At 40.8% G+C, this 15296-nt stretch overlaps 1 protein-coding gene across 1 annotated transcript; it reads right to left on the reverse strand.

Annotated features, from left to right (window-relative positions):
- Positions 1-4958: 4958 nt before the first annotated feature.
- On the reverse strand, positions 4959-8990 carry trhrb (thyrotropin-releasing hormone receptor b). The gene is made up of 2 exons (XM_006794416.3): positions 7921-8990; positions 4959-5399 (listed from the first exon to the last, which is right to left on the reverse strand). The coding sequence occupies exons 1-2, from the start codon at positions 8701-8703 to the stop codon at positions 4974-4976; spliced, it is 1209 nt and encodes a 402-aa protein (XP_006794479.1). The 5' UTR covers positions 8704-8990; the 3' UTR covers positions 4959-4973.
- Between the last annotated feature and the right edge of the window lie 6306 nt (positions 8991-15296).

Raw genomic sequence — 15296 nt, forward strand, 5'->3', positions numbered from 1 at the left:
TTTTTTCAAGTAACGAGTAAAGTAAGGGATTACTATTGCAAAAACGGTAATTAGATTACCGTTACTTTCCCGTAGGAACGCTGCCTTACTGCATTACTAAAACCGTGAGTTTTTTGCAAGAATGTCTCATGACAGTGACGTAAGCGAGTGTGACATTTGTGACAACAGCTGTGTGCAGATCAACAATGGATCATATATCGAGTGCGGGAGAGAGTATGAGCGTGCAGCGTTTAAAGCGTGGAAGTACTGACCTTACTTTGAGTTTGATTCCATAAAAGTGACAAAAACATTAGTGTCCATTGTGCGTGGGAAGAAAACTTCTTTTTACAGCGAAAAAAACCCTAAACAAGCTCCGAGTGCGCAACGACGTAATGGGAAATTCACAGAGAAACTCGCGGATTCTTCCACTGACCGCTGCGGCACACCTGCACCAGAGCAAACCTCCGCCTACCGTACTCCTGCTTTACAGGTGAAAATAGAGCAACAGGACCGCTAGTCTTTGACTTTATTTATTTTCTGCCGTGTTTTACTTGCATCTATTTGAAAGACAGAGTGTAAACACAAATATTTTATTTTATGTGCTGGAATGTGGAGAAAATAGGTTTAAATGTTAAACTAATTTCTTCCAGTAAGTGAATGTTACATTTAATTAAATTTTTGCTTGATGCATAAAGTTAAAAGATTAAAACTAATAAAACAAGTTTTAAAAAGAGACTTTTCCATTTGATTACATTTTGTATGATGGATTATGCAGAAAAAGTAGAATTGGGCTGAAAGATCTATCGCTTTATCACCTATTCAGGTTGTAAATCGTGTTTTTAAAAAGTAACTAAGTAATTAATTACTTTTGAAAATAAGTAATCAGTAAAGTAACGGGATTAATTTTTTGGGGAAGTAATTGGTAATTAGTTACTGATTACTTTTTTCAAGTAACTTGACCAACACTGATGGCCAGTGCCTGTGAAAGAAATGTACAAATGCTGATCAGTCACAAAGCAAACAAACTGACTCAGAGCTAAAGAGAAGTCTTTAACTAAAATTAACCAGTATATTTAACCAGTATATTAACCAGTATTAACCAGTAAAATTTCCAGTAACCAGCTACACTAATGTAGATGTTTGAATTAATTTCTGATCATTTCATTTGAAATTAGGATTTATTTTTGTTCTGCTTTTATAGAATTATCTAAATGTACATTATATATATTATATATTGCTATATATGATTGTTATGGCCCGTCTAGGCGCGGCCAGACCACAACATAAGGGGTGATCCATCCCCGTCCAACCCCAAGCAGCATGTCACACACTTAATATTTTTGTGACAGTGATTTATTTACAATAAGTGCGATAAACCACGGAAGGGAGCACATCTTAACGTCAGGGTGAACCCAAAGCCAAAACAACAAACAAAAGGGTAACCTATCTCAAAAATAAACAACTTACCTACCCAAAAGAACTAAACCAAATGACACTCACTTCCCTCCCTGCCTAACAAAAACATGAGAAAACTGATCAAAAGAAAAGGCGGTCCACCCCTACGTGCTCTTACATCGAGTAACATAACACAGTGACATAGTGAATGGTCTGCCGGTCGGGTTGGGCCGAGGATGAATCAAATAGCAGTCGCCGGCGGTCTCCTCTTATCTGCTGCCTCCCGGTCCGCAGCCAATCGGTGCCAGCCATCCACCCGGACGCACCAATCCCGGAGGAGCACCTGGACCTAGAGCACTTTCTCCTTGAATTAAACATTCTGGGGGTAATGTTAATTCTTGGGAAAGGGGGTGTTACGACTGATCTTAATCACATGCAAATTTAAGTGTCCAGGTGCTCCTCCGGGATTGGTGCGTCCGGGTGGATGGCTGGCACCGATTGGCTGCGGACCGGGAGGCAGCAGATAAGAGGAGACCGCCGGCGACTGCTATTTGATTCATCCTCGGAAACACACAACCCATTGTGTGACCCCCCCCAAAATTAAATCTTTCTCTGTTCACCTTCTGTTTGGGATTTTCTCAGAAACCTGCAAAAATTTCTCTGAGGGAAATAAAGCTAGAATGCCTCTTCGACACATGGAAAATACACTACTTTATTTCCAGAAATAACTTTATTTTGACACAAGGAAATAAAAATTACAAATGAACTATTTCTAGAGAGCCATCAAACATATTCACAGGACCACAATAATTTTAGAAGCAAGATCAAAGCAGCAGCTTCCAAATAGTACATCACAAAGTAATATTAATAAACTTTGAATGTGCAATAGTTAACGCAAGAGTATCATAAAGATATACAAACGAGTTGCCATAAATAACAAGCACTTTAAAAACACATGGGACATAAACACACACAAATGCATTAATCTACTGTAACATGATGCATATGCAGTATTAAAACTATCTTCCACATTCAGCAGTGATGAAACCCACTCTTCCTCTGCTGTGTCTACCCAATCATATTTCCCTGTGTGGCAGACAGTGCTCAGACTGAAAACAGTAAAAAGTCACTGATCTGGCAGAAAATGCCACACAACATCAGCACATCTTCAGTATTCATCTTACGTCCATCCAGCAGTGTTCACCGGCTCACTGACGGCTCTCACAACTAGAAGCAGGATGAGCAAAGCGACGGTTTGTTAAATCCACAGTTCACAGGATACATAACACAGAACAAAACACTGAATTCACTTTGCTTCAGCCTCAAATCACCATGCTGCAGCTAAACTATATCACCACATCGTATATGTTACACCAAATCTCTGTGGCACTGTACATATACAGTATCTGACACTGAGGTTTACAACCACCGCTGCTGCTGCTCGAAGAAAAATTCAAAGCAGTTTTTAATGCATGGAAAAAGTAAAATAAAATAATCATTTAGGAAAAGATCGTAAGGCATATAAAAAGGGTATGTCAAGAGTGTGTTACATATTAAGGGAATCCATCTTTGAAGTTTCCATCTCTTCGACAGAACCTCTGTTTGGCCATAGAAAATGAACATTTCTACATTTTAATTGTGGTGTTCCTCAAGGCTGTATCGTGGGTCCACTTTTATTTTCAGTATATTTATCACCATTATAACTGTCACCAATGTTATGCAGTTATATGTTTGCTGGCTTTTGTAATATCAAATATTCAGCCCAGGTAAGCTTGACTCACTGATCAAAATACTCTCCATTCGTAGACGTGCTTTGATTTTGCCTGGTTAGTTTTTTAGGCTAAGATTGCAGATTATATGAACAAAAGTACTGGACCACTTACACATTACACCTACACCAACAGCTAGTCCATGGAAACCAATCTCATGATCCCATTTATAAACTATGAACCTTGGCACTCAGAAAGCCTGCTCTGTAACTGGTCTGACACTTCACGGCCAGGCTTCTGTGCTTTCTGTTACATATCGACATGCTGCAATGGTGGCACGCTGTAGAACAACCTTCTTTCACAGGTGTTTGTAAAGGCACACTGCATGGCTAGGAGCTGGATCTCGACACTTGTGGCAATGAAACTGAAAACATCTGAATTCAAAGATCAAGAGGTGTGTACCCCATTTCTTTTGTCCATATAATGTAATTACAACCAGAACTGTAAAGTTACCTGCAATGCTTTCTTTCCCACACCCATCTGAAATCTTGCACAGAAATGCCAGACTACCATCAAAAAGCAAAAATATGTCAAAGAACAATAAAAACAGAAAGCAAACACAAATGCTGACCATCAGTAGAATCAAACACGGGTTTAATTAAAAAAAAATCTTAAGACTTTAGAGCTATAGATAAGGTAGCCAAAAAGTTCTTAAAATAAGCTCTATAAAAACGTCTCGCCTCTAAATAAAGTCTTCAGTTAGAACTTATAAACTCTTTATGATGTATGCCTTTTTAGAAACAGGATAACACATAAATGGCATCATGGCACTTTCTGAATTCAAGTTACAAAGTGCTTTATATAGTTTGGCAGCCTCTGTCTGTCGGTGAATGCTTGTCCTTGGAGAAAATAAAACTCCCAGCAAATTCCCTTCCTGCAGAGCAATCACAGCCAAATCTGTCTTGGTTTTACATTGTGCTCGAGGCTGCACACTGTACGTGTCCTTCACAGCAAAAATAGGGCCTGTTTTGTCAGTGAAGGTTCATGTATGACTCACCCTTTAATGGACCACCTGCCTTGAAAACGTCAGGGAGGCAGGCATGCAGTTATTAAAGCTGTATAGGGTGAGGATTTGGGGGGGGGGTTGCAAGTATGATAATTCACCTTATTTCTGAGAAGAACTCTGAAAGTGTGAGTGAAGCTGATAATAATAACTCATCCTAAATTTTATTTTCAGTAGCACAATGAGTTAAAAAAAAAAAAGTGGGGGGAATCTAATCATAAAGACTAAATTCCACTCGAAGAATTCTGATCTGCCTTCGGTATTCTTCGGTACAACGTACCGATCGCCGGCTTTGTGGGTGAAAATAAATGCGTCAAGGCCAGTTTATTGACAGAACCTCTTCAAAGGATGTCTGAGCATTCGAGTTCAGTTTATTTCCTCTTGACGTGCCTTGTTGCGTCATTCAGGCTTAAAGATCAGAATTGAGTCGGTGCTAATCGGAGTTATAACGCAACACCGTGTATTTGAAGTGGGAACAGTGTTGTCGTTCGCATTCATGGGTTGTTGACTCATATACCTGATATTATGTGGAAAAGATAAGATAACAGCTGAGTGATGAGAGTGCTTATCTGTCAGTGTTGGTGGCTTTACAATGTCCGGGATCACGCCTCATAAAGAGTGTGTTTGGCAAAGCCTGCTGTTACGCATCACTGGCTGCAATCTGTGTTTACATCTCTAGCTTCAGCAGCCTCGCTTTGAAAGGTAAGCAAGCACTGAGAAAACAATACTTGCACTTGACAGACTCCATTAAGCAACATTTTCAAAGTCTTTAATTTTCAATTGATTCCCCCCCCCCAAAAAAAATCTCTCTGGCCTCAAAGAAAACCTCAATTGTCACTGAAGTTCACCTTTCCGTAGACACAGGGGTCTGGGAACATCATTTTCTGATCAGACAGCAGTTCGTCAGTGACAGTGAGCTCCTCCAGCTCGGTCGTGAAGTGATCAGTGCTTTCCACCATTGATGTGTCCTTGACGGCGCTGTAGGTGAGGGCCACGCTGTAGGTGGCGGGTTTATCCGAGCCTTTCCTCCCACAGCGGCAGATCTTGCGGAAAGCGGCGCGAAACTTCTGAGACATGGCATTGTAGATGACTGGGTTGATGGCGCTGTTGAGGTAGATGCAGATTTTGCAGAAAAGCACGAACCAGCTGTCCAAATAGGCCGTGTCCAGGAAGGAGTTGACCACCACCAGAGTGCGGTACGGCATCCAGAGCAGGGCGAAGAGGATTACCACCACTGCTAGCATCTTGGTCACCTGCAGTGGGAAGGAAGGAGAAATATGAGAACTGCTCCTGCATATGGGAAAGCTGGTTTTATTTATTAATGCAGGCTTGTGACCACACAGTATTTCTTGTCCAGTGTCCTCTTGACCGAGGGATATGATGGACTACTCATCGGTAACCAACCCGTCTTGGTCGTTGTCTTTAACATCGAGGATGATGTGAAAGGAAAGAAAACTTCTAAGCACTCAAGAACTCCCACTCTCCGAACTTCTGCTTCAGATAGAAGAGGTTCCGATAATAAATGTTGCTTTGATTTTAATTAAAAATCTTTCCACGAGCCTTTTGGTTGTCACACTCTGGGAGCTACTTTCAGCCCACGCTTTGTTGATTTCAGGCATGAAGCCAGCAGCAGAAGTAGAGTATTTCTAGCTGCAGCCTCCTGGTAACATAACCTTCAACCACCACAACACGACACTTCACATACACTCTCGGTTTAACTACATTTCTAACATGTGCTGAGAAATACTTGCAAGTGAGCAACGCCAAGGGAGCGTCTCCTTTCCTAAATCATCAATGGACCAGAACTGCATTAGCACAATGATTATGAGTATGACTTGTTCACTGTAATTGTATTATTTTATTTTGCAACAACTAAAATAATATTTAGGCTTTTTTCATCTCAACTCCTCTCCATTCCTTTTTATTGAATAAGCGCCCTCTGCTGCACCTCTGGCTGAACTGTAGTCAGATTCTGTAGAAAGGAATTTGTGGGAAGTGGAATGGCTCCCTTCATGATTTCAAGAAAAGAAAATAAACACAAAATCCGAAGCAGACTATATATTATTGGCTGTTCCATTTCCCTGCCCCATCATCAAAAACGAGCTAGCCTTTCTCAGCTAGGGAGATGCGATGGAGCATCAGTTTTCATCCGTTATGACACCCGACACAAAAAAAAATGATGATAATCACCCTGTTCATATATAACATGATCTAAAATGCATCACTTTGTAGCTGGCTCTCGGTCCTACGTCATTCCAGGCTGAAGTTACACAGGTAAACCCTGCCATATGTCAGTCAACAATATCCTTCAGTTCAGTAGGTGGTCACTTCAATTGCTTGCATCTAAGTTGACCAATATGACCAGTATTTGTTGCTATTGGCTGTTCCCTCTGTTGTCAATACATTTGCTGATTTTAATTGACTTTGCAGGGTTTCTGGTTGTTGAATCATTGCCAATCTCTTCCTTCCTGGTAACCCCATTACAGACATGTTGTCCAGAATTAGGCTATAAATTGTGTAGACTGACCCCAGCGTTCAATACCTCTTTAATATACACATTATAATAAATATATAAAACAAGTTTTAAATCACATTGGAATTACAGTATATGAATAACAGCTTCAATATAACAGATTCAGACAACCAACCAGTCCCTTTAGATTGTGGGGTGGAGCTGGCTTATGAAAGCTGCCAGTACAGGATACGATTTATGTAACAAGCCAAAGGTTCATGTTGTGCATGTGCACTTGGTTCATTTCAGCTCACTGTGGGAGTCTCTACTGCTGTTTTGCTGCCCATGGTTTCATAATGTGTGTGTGTGTGTGTGTGTGTGTGTGTGTGTGTGTGTGTGTGTGTCAGTGAAACTGTCAAACAGGGAGAAGACGAGAGACGACCCAGGTGAATTGAAGGTAACATCACTTGGTGAGAACTCAGTGAGTCACTGTAAGTGAAATAAAAGCTTTGTCGCAAGTGTTAATCAGTTTAAATGCTTTCCTCCATTCTTTGTGGATTTTATTTATTCAGTTTTTTTTCCTTCTCACTTGTGGAACATGCCCCGACTCTGTGTTCCTAACCTACTGATTTTTAAATGAAGGGCTGGGTTTTCCTCTCACACTTAACACACACTTCTATGAGGGATGGTGCTTTTCTATTCTCTCCAGAGCACTTCTGAGTGAGTCTTGCAGCAGCAGAGACAGCTAAGGTGGGAGGTGTGGTTCAATTTGCATATTCATTTCCTGTGCATACTAAATGATGTTGCAGAGGTACTTCTAACACATGGAGGGGCTATCTTTATGGTGTGGAAAACATTCAAAACTTGTAATTGTGATGAGGTCATTGTTTGTATCTTTTGCTATTTTTCATGAGAATGTTAATTTGTTTCATTTCATTTCTTTGCAATCGTAGAATAAGAAGTCCATCTTTGGGTTTTTGATTGCACTCAGTAGAAACCTTCAGTTTTCACATGTAGAGCTTATATCAGATGAACTAAAAAAAATAAAATCACTATAATTATACTTATTTTTAATGAAGAAATGTTAAAAACTCATTTGTATACTGAAAATGACAACTATTTCCACTCCTAATTACTTTAAAATATTCACTTTGTCTTTTAATAAGTGGTATTAAAATGTCTGAAGAATGTGACTAGGTTTATTCATTCATTTATATTTGAATAATTTTACGAACCCGTGCGAAAAAATTGCAACATCTCGCTGAATGAGCAGAGTAAAAACATCCTGGCTCTCATCCTCCCCACGCTCACACACCACCCACCTGTCTGCGGGAGGTCGCGGTGGAGCTGGAGTGTCGAGAGTTTTTACAACTGGTGTTCTTGTTGATGGCGTGGTTGTTGTGTCCGTTCTTCTTCTTGTCTTTAGGGTCGGAGGGCAGCGGGTTGAGGAAGAGGATCCTGGCGATGAGGCCGTACAGAACCGCGGAGAGCAGCAGCGGCAGCACGAAAAAGACGCCGAAATCAAAAAAGTAAATGGGTAAATAAAACTTCCTGGCAACTCTGTAGGCGCAGGTGACGATGGTGATGTTTTTGTACACCGTTTCCTGGATGTTTGACAGGTAAAACCACATCAAGCAGTAAATGGAAGTGAAAGCCCAGACGAACAAAATGATCTTTTTTGCTCTGGACAGCGTGCACAGGAACTGGGCTTTAATCGGGTGGCAGATGGCGATGTATCTCTCGATAGTGAAAGCTGTTATGGAGCAAGAGGAGGCGTTGATCCCGAGGTACTGAAAGTAGGTGATGCAGAGGCACCCATAGCGGCCAAACACCCAAGATACAAAGATACTTTCCGGAATAGCTGGCAAACCCGCCGTTGTGAGCACCATCAGGTCAGCCACAGCCAAACTCACCAGGTAGCAGTTGGTGGGAGTCCTCATATGTTTAGTAGTGAGCACCACCAGGATCACCATAACATTGCCAACAATTCCTAGAGCACAAATCATGAAGAGCAGACAACTGCTAATCACTTTGTACTGAATGCTGTGGTCCACCCATGTCGGTAAAGTATTGTTCTCCAATGGAGCTGATGTGAAGTTTTCCATCTCGTTTAAAAGGTTCAAATAAATGAGGAATTTGTTGTTGTTTTTGTTTTGTTTTTAAAAAAGAGGCTTTGCAGTGTTCTCGCGCGCCAGCCTGGTTTTACGCGCGATAGAAGTTAGAAGTCCAAAAACTTTACAGGTCTGGAAAGTCAATATGAAACGCACACACACAAAGTAAAGACGAAAGCTTGCGGTGCACGTTGAAAAACGACGAAGTGACAAAGAGCTGCTCGGACTCTGCTTTAATTCCGCCGCAGTGCTGTGCGTAAAAGGCGACGCGCTACCTTATTCTCGTCGGAACAACTGTGTCTGGCGGACAGATGGAGGTTTGCTTTTTGAGCCTTCCTTTTGGCACGAGCAGTCATACGCATGCGAGGGGATTAGCCCATGATTACATTTTCCAAACCAGACCTCCCCCATCAACAAAACCAGCTGGCCAAGCGGCAAAATGTTAGAATATTTTCCTGTTTATCTGATATTTTATTATTACCACTGCATGAATCAGTGTCAGTGCTATCGCTCATAATGATGAATAAAACATTTACAAATTTGTCACAGTTCGTTGATTTGCTGTCTTGCGCAACAGCCTGTCACTTAAACTTCATGAACGGCGCTCTTTTTTTTCTTTTTTCCTCTTTTTTTTCTTTTTTTCTTTCTTTCTTTTTCTTTTTTCCTTTTCCTTTTTTTTTTTTTTTTTTTTTACGACAGCGCTAATCAGCATGTACACGCTTCCAGGTGAACATGAAGGCGGAGGTTGGAAAAGTGCATGCTGTTTTGAAGTATGGCCGAACATATTCAGAAAACATTTCCTGTGATGCATGTGCAAAAAGAAGGCGTCAATATGAACAAATTTGTGAGCCTCAATCCTGATTTCTTTATTACTTAAAGACTCCTGTATAAATGCGCTAAAATCACTCATAGAAATGAGCTCAGGGATTACTGAAAATGAGTCCTGCGTTTGAGTCCCCATGAAAGCCCCTTTAACTTCCATCTAAAAATGTTTTGGTTTGACTACAAATCACTGGTCAGCCCTATTTTTATATTGTCTTTTAATTCATTTTCATCCTTAAACAAAACTCCAATTGTTTTATCAGCAATATCACAGCTGAAAACACTGTGCGTGAAGTCTTTTGTGATAAATAAATATGGGTGTGACCAAGTGTACAGCTACTGAAAAATAAATGTAAAGTCAGCTGAGAAGAAAAATATATAAATTATATCGTTTTGTTGTCTGTTTATAATGGACATATGTTTGTGCAGTGGTCAGCACAGTTGTCCTGGTATTGAATCCCTGGGCCTCTCCATGTGAAGTTTGCATATTCTCCCTGTTTGAGCGTGGGTTCTCTTAGGGCTCTCTTCCTCCCTCAGTCCAAAGGCATCCGTGCTGGGTTAATTGGTGACTCTAAATTGGCTGTAGGCATGAATGGTTGTCTGTCTCTCAGCCCTACAACAGATTGGTGACCTGTTCAGCGTGTAGCTTGCTTTTCGTCCTATCACAGATTGGATAGGCTCCAGAGGAGCTCTGAAGTGAAGTAGTTGAAGATGAATGGATGGATCAATGAATGAATTGTAATGGAAAGATTTAAGAGATTAAAGATTTAAGAGACTGACACTTCTGTTAAAGTACACCCTGCTTTTTTTGTACCCTTCTGCAGACATGTTTCTTTTAACCTCCCCACACACACACTGGTGCTCCGCCAGGGATCCAGTGGATTTTGCTCTGGGAGGGTCACACTACAACTTTTATTTTCCCCTTTTTATTTTCATTCGACAGGTAACCTCTTTGCTTTGGATTATCCTACTCTGTGTCTTCTGCATGTATTTCAGCATGAATACATCACTTTACCGTTCCTACCTCTGTGCTTTATTGTAGCTTCAGTGCAGCTCAAACCTTTTGCTATCAGATTCACAAAGGTTTAATTCATTTAATTAAACCTTTAATTTTCTCATTCAGAAAAAAATCTTGTGAAGCTTCACTCCTTCTGTGCTTGTTCTTTCTCAGATATAGTCCTTGCTGTCTTATTATTATGAATGCTTTCCACCGTATAGCTCTCCCTCTTGAGCTGATTGTACGTCAGATGACTTATGAACTGTGCTGTATTATAGAAACGTTCATGGATCTTGTAGGCAATCCAAGTTGATCACTCTTGTCTGTTTTTCTTTATTTTAGTCATATTTTACAGTCCAATATGCATTAAATGTTTCTGGTTCTGCTTGCACTCAGTAACAAATCTTGTATTTTTTGTCACTGTTATTTTAAAACTACAAACCCAATTAAAGAGGAGTTCAATCTTCCCTCCACTCATCTTTATAATTTTAGTTGCTTTCGAAGAAGCCTTTTAATGGTAATTTAGAGTCAGTGCTTGAAGTTCATGCATATATCCTCCATCCTATAAAGATAGATAATCAGCTTGTGTCCAAATACTTTTTGCTACTATACCAAAAGCTACGTCTATTTATTCTAAAACATATATATCTTTCTGTATATTCCCACAGTGGATTAAACATCTGCTACTGAAATCTGAGCCCATACATCATAGTTTAAGAGTTTAATACTAATATTTCTGGTCAATGAACGTATCATGTAGTGCAGTGATTTATCAGCGCCACGTTCCACCCTGCAGATTTAATCAGCTCATCGTGCTGATGCGGTAAATTTCATTATAGAAAACGATTAAAGTTGGAAGAAGATGTGAAAAGCACAAAAAGACAGATCAGCAGCGACCTGTATTAACTGCCATGCTGTCCAACAATCTGTGGCTGCCTGTTCTCAGCACAATACTGTGGAGGTGGCAAACTCTCCTCCACACCAACTGTGCATATTCTCCAGGAACTGAGCGGAAAACGGTGACGATCACGCCAACACTCACACTTTTCACACGATTGTGCTTCGAGGCCTGAAGCTGCCAGCCGTCCATCCCGAGCAACAGGTGGACCGGGACGGGTGGGAATTACATAATGATGACGCCCCCTTTTCTCTCATGATTCCCGTCATCTTTAGCTCAGCTTTTTTTTCATCCTTCTCCTTCTTGGTTTTGGATGATATTAGTAGAAACTAACCTGCTGTCAGTGACTCCGTTTCCAAGACTGTAAGCTAGTTTCTTTATCTTTTTTCCTAATTTAAGAGTTAGCTGACTGTGGAAGCTAAGTACATTGAAAGGATATTAAAATAGATTTAAAATGATTTATCTGCTAATTAATAAATACTAAAATAAGAATTGTTGAGCCTTTAATCAGTTACAAGAGAAACCTCTGCCTTATCATCGCAGCAACCTCTCCTGTCTCCAAATTACTTTATATATTCAGACATAAATTAACTTGATTGTCTGAGAGATATCATTGCTTTGTATTCAGTTCCTGTTTAAACATCTTCACTTGATTACATTATTCAAATCACAGGAGCTCTGCCACAGAGAAAAGTAATATGTCGAAATGAAAGGAAAGAGTTTTACTGCCCCCTAAAGGACATAGCTGGGCAGTACCAAATGTGTGACAAGAGCAAACAGTTCATCACAACTGACACAAGATCATTCCTTTCCCTCAGTCAGAAGAAGTGTTTGATTGCTATTCTGTAGCATTGTAGAGCAGCTCTGCAGGCACTGTGGTGCTCTTAAGTCATTTTTAGAAGGTTTAACCCATCTTCACTGGCTTTAATAAAATAAAATAAAAATGTTTGTACATTTAAAGTTGCACCATTTATTTTAGCTGTAGTGCTGAATTTAGCTCAAGGAGCATATAGATCCCTACACAGTTATCAAGGGATGTTATATTGTGACACAAAGACCAAACAGTAGTAGAGAAAGAACCCATGTGCACACACTTGGTGATGTTGGGAAGGAAGACTTTGGGACAGCTGCTCGGTTTGGGGTGTGTAGAGGAAAGTGTCATGCGGTGTAGTAGGACTCAGGCGCAGAGCAGAGTTCAGGGGAAAGCAACGTTTATTTACACAACCACCAGGTGCAGATATATACAGTGAGGGGAACGGGGGTCCTAGGTCCGGGATTGGAGTCACAAACACGCTGGCTCTTCTTCTTTACAGCAGTAGAAATAACAGGTTAGTCACGGGTCCGGGGAAAACTGTGCACAGGTGAAAATAAGGTTACACGGAGATCGCAGCAAGTCTACAAAGCTTAAGGATTCGAGGCAGAGGTTCACTAACGTGTCTAGCATAATCATCCAGCGGTGAGGCTGTCTGCATCCCGGCCTTAAGAGTCCAACCCGTAATCAGAGCCTGACGAGATGTGCCAAAGGCGGGAGCCTGCAGTGAGCTCCGCCCTGGCAGGGAGGAGAGAGGAGAATGTACACAAAACACATGTGACCTTGTGGAGCTGGCCGGGCAGACACGGGGACCATGACAGTAAGAGAGGAAAGAGAAGAGAAAAACACAAACAAACAGGACAAAACATGAACTACAAACCTGCAATACTGGCATACAAGCACGTTGGTGTTACAAAGAGGCAGCCTGAATCTGAAGCAGCCCACCTTACTTTCAAATTAATGCACAGATTTGCATCTTCTTACCGCTTTGAACTTGAACTTACTCCCACTAGAAGTTTGCTTAACAGATGCTTCAGTTTAAAACACAGAGGAGATCTCGCAGTAGGAGTGGCTACTGTAAAAACCCATTTTCAGACTCAATTCTAATGGCTGTTTTCTTGTTACTGTTTAATTGTTTTTTCCTATTTATTTTATGATTTTTTTCATGTTTTCAAATGTTTTATTTTATTATTTTAGTTGTGAGGTGTGGAACAAAGGACTATACGTTTAAATGTCCTTGTAAATAAATTTGTTTGACTAACTCAGATTATCATAAGTCTAAAAGCTGAGAGGGTTTCTGTCTCCTGAATCCATTGACAGTGGAGGATCCTGACAGCCTCTGCCTCTCATTCTACTTTTGGAAGCTCTGCTGGAATCATATGATGAGGTCTTTAAGGTATGACGGGGCCTGTCTGTTCAGAGAAGCCTGAATTAAAGCCTCAAAGTAACAAAAGCTTTGTCATACGTTATTCTGAATTTGTCATGCTCAAGTTAATCTTCACGTCTCTGTTATTTGTCTCTTGGCCTGTTTTGTTTTGATGGTTGTGTCCTGTTGCAGTTTTACTTCCTTTTCCCCTTCAGTGTGATTATCTGCTTTGCGTTTATTAGCCTCACCTGTGTTTGATTGCATTCACACGTATCTTTTTCCTGGTTATTTCTCCTCTGCATACATGTAGTCTTTCCCCTTCTTATGATCTCTGTTTGTCTCTGATCTCCTGGAGTTTGTACTTGCTTTGGACTTTTGAATTGTTCTAATCAAAGATTCCTTTTTTGTTACTTTGTTTGCACAACTTGCATGTTAGTGCTCTCTGCAGTCCACCCCAACAGAATTAACGCCATTAACAATGTTTCTTTACAGATATTTTGAGAACTTCTGATGCAAAATCCAGTGAATCCAGTGGCTCTGTAATTAAGTAGAAAATTCTAGAATGAATAATCAGATATTTCTCTTTAATAATGTATTTATGAGCTTTACCCTTTCAATATTTTTTAATAGTCATTGCTCACCCTCTTTGCTTTGTGTTTACTTGTTCTCGGTGCAGTGCTGTTTTGCTCATGACTTTTTCACAACTTCTGTATTCTTATCCAACCATTAGGTCAACTCTGTGGAGCACTTAGGTCGTTTTCTTTATTGTGTTATGTGCTTTGCAGATAAAAGTTCTGCTGCTCCCTGCTGTCTACTGCTGCAAAGCTATTAAACAATGATTTTAAAAACATTCCAATAAGTTATTGTACTGCTGAGGGAAGCGCAGGTCACTGCTTATAAAAAACCGGCCACAACAGATACAGCAGAGATTAATCATAGCATTCCCAACCGTTTTCCTAACTGCTTGTCCAGGTGGGATTACTCTATTCCAGCTGTCATGGGGAGAGATTTCAGGTGCACCCTGGACTGGTTGACATATTTACATCTATGTCACTTGTGAAACACCAGTTAATCACCTAAAATGCATGTCTTTGGACTGTGGGAGAAAGGGAAAGGAGGCGGAGAATACCGCCTCCTTTCCCTTTCTCGACCGTGGGGCGACCGTGGCTCAGGGGGTTGGGAAGCGCATCTGTAACCGGAAGGTCGCCGGTTCGATCCCTGGGCTCTCTGTCCTGGTCGTTGTGTCCTTGGGCAAGACACTTCACCTACCGCCTACTGGTGGTGGCCAGAGGGGCCGATATCACGCTGCCATATCACGGGACCCAGCCTGTCAGTCTGCCCCAGGACAGCTGTGGCTACAACTGTAGCTTGCCTCCACCAGTGTGTGAATGTGAGAGTGAATGAATAGTGGTATTGTAAAGCGCTTTGGGTGCCTTGAAAAGCGCTATATAAATCCAATCTATTATTATTATTATTTTTGTGAGATAAAAATGTCAAATTCCAGATTTTCAGTCTTGAATTTGACGATGATTTGATGACGACACAACAGCGCTTCCCCACGTTTACAGGAAGAGACGCATAACACCACAACACCAACGTAAGATTCAATCTCTAAATCCTCAAATCTTCAAAGCCCGAATTAAATATATGAAGGTAGACAATGAAGTGACCAACGAGTACACTAGAAAACAAA

This window comes from Neolamprologus brichardi, chromosome 22 (genome assembly GCF_056152115.1).
Source record: "Neolamprologus brichardi isolate AB-2024 chromosome 22, ASM5615211v1, whole genome shotgun sequence".
NCBI lineage: Eukaryota > Metazoa > Chordata > Actinopteri > Cichliformes > Cichlidae > Neolamprologus > Neolamprologus brichardi.

Excerpts from the sequence above, each read along its gene's own strand:
- trhrb (XM_006794416.3), bottom strand. The coding sequence starts at position 8,703 with ATGGAAAACTTCACATCAGCTCCATTGGAGAACAATACTTTACCGACA. Across the intron at positions 5,400-7,920 it reads CCGCGACCTCCCGCAGACAG|GTGACCAAGATGCTAGCAGT; the intron begins GTGGGTGGTGTG and ends TTCCCACTGCAG.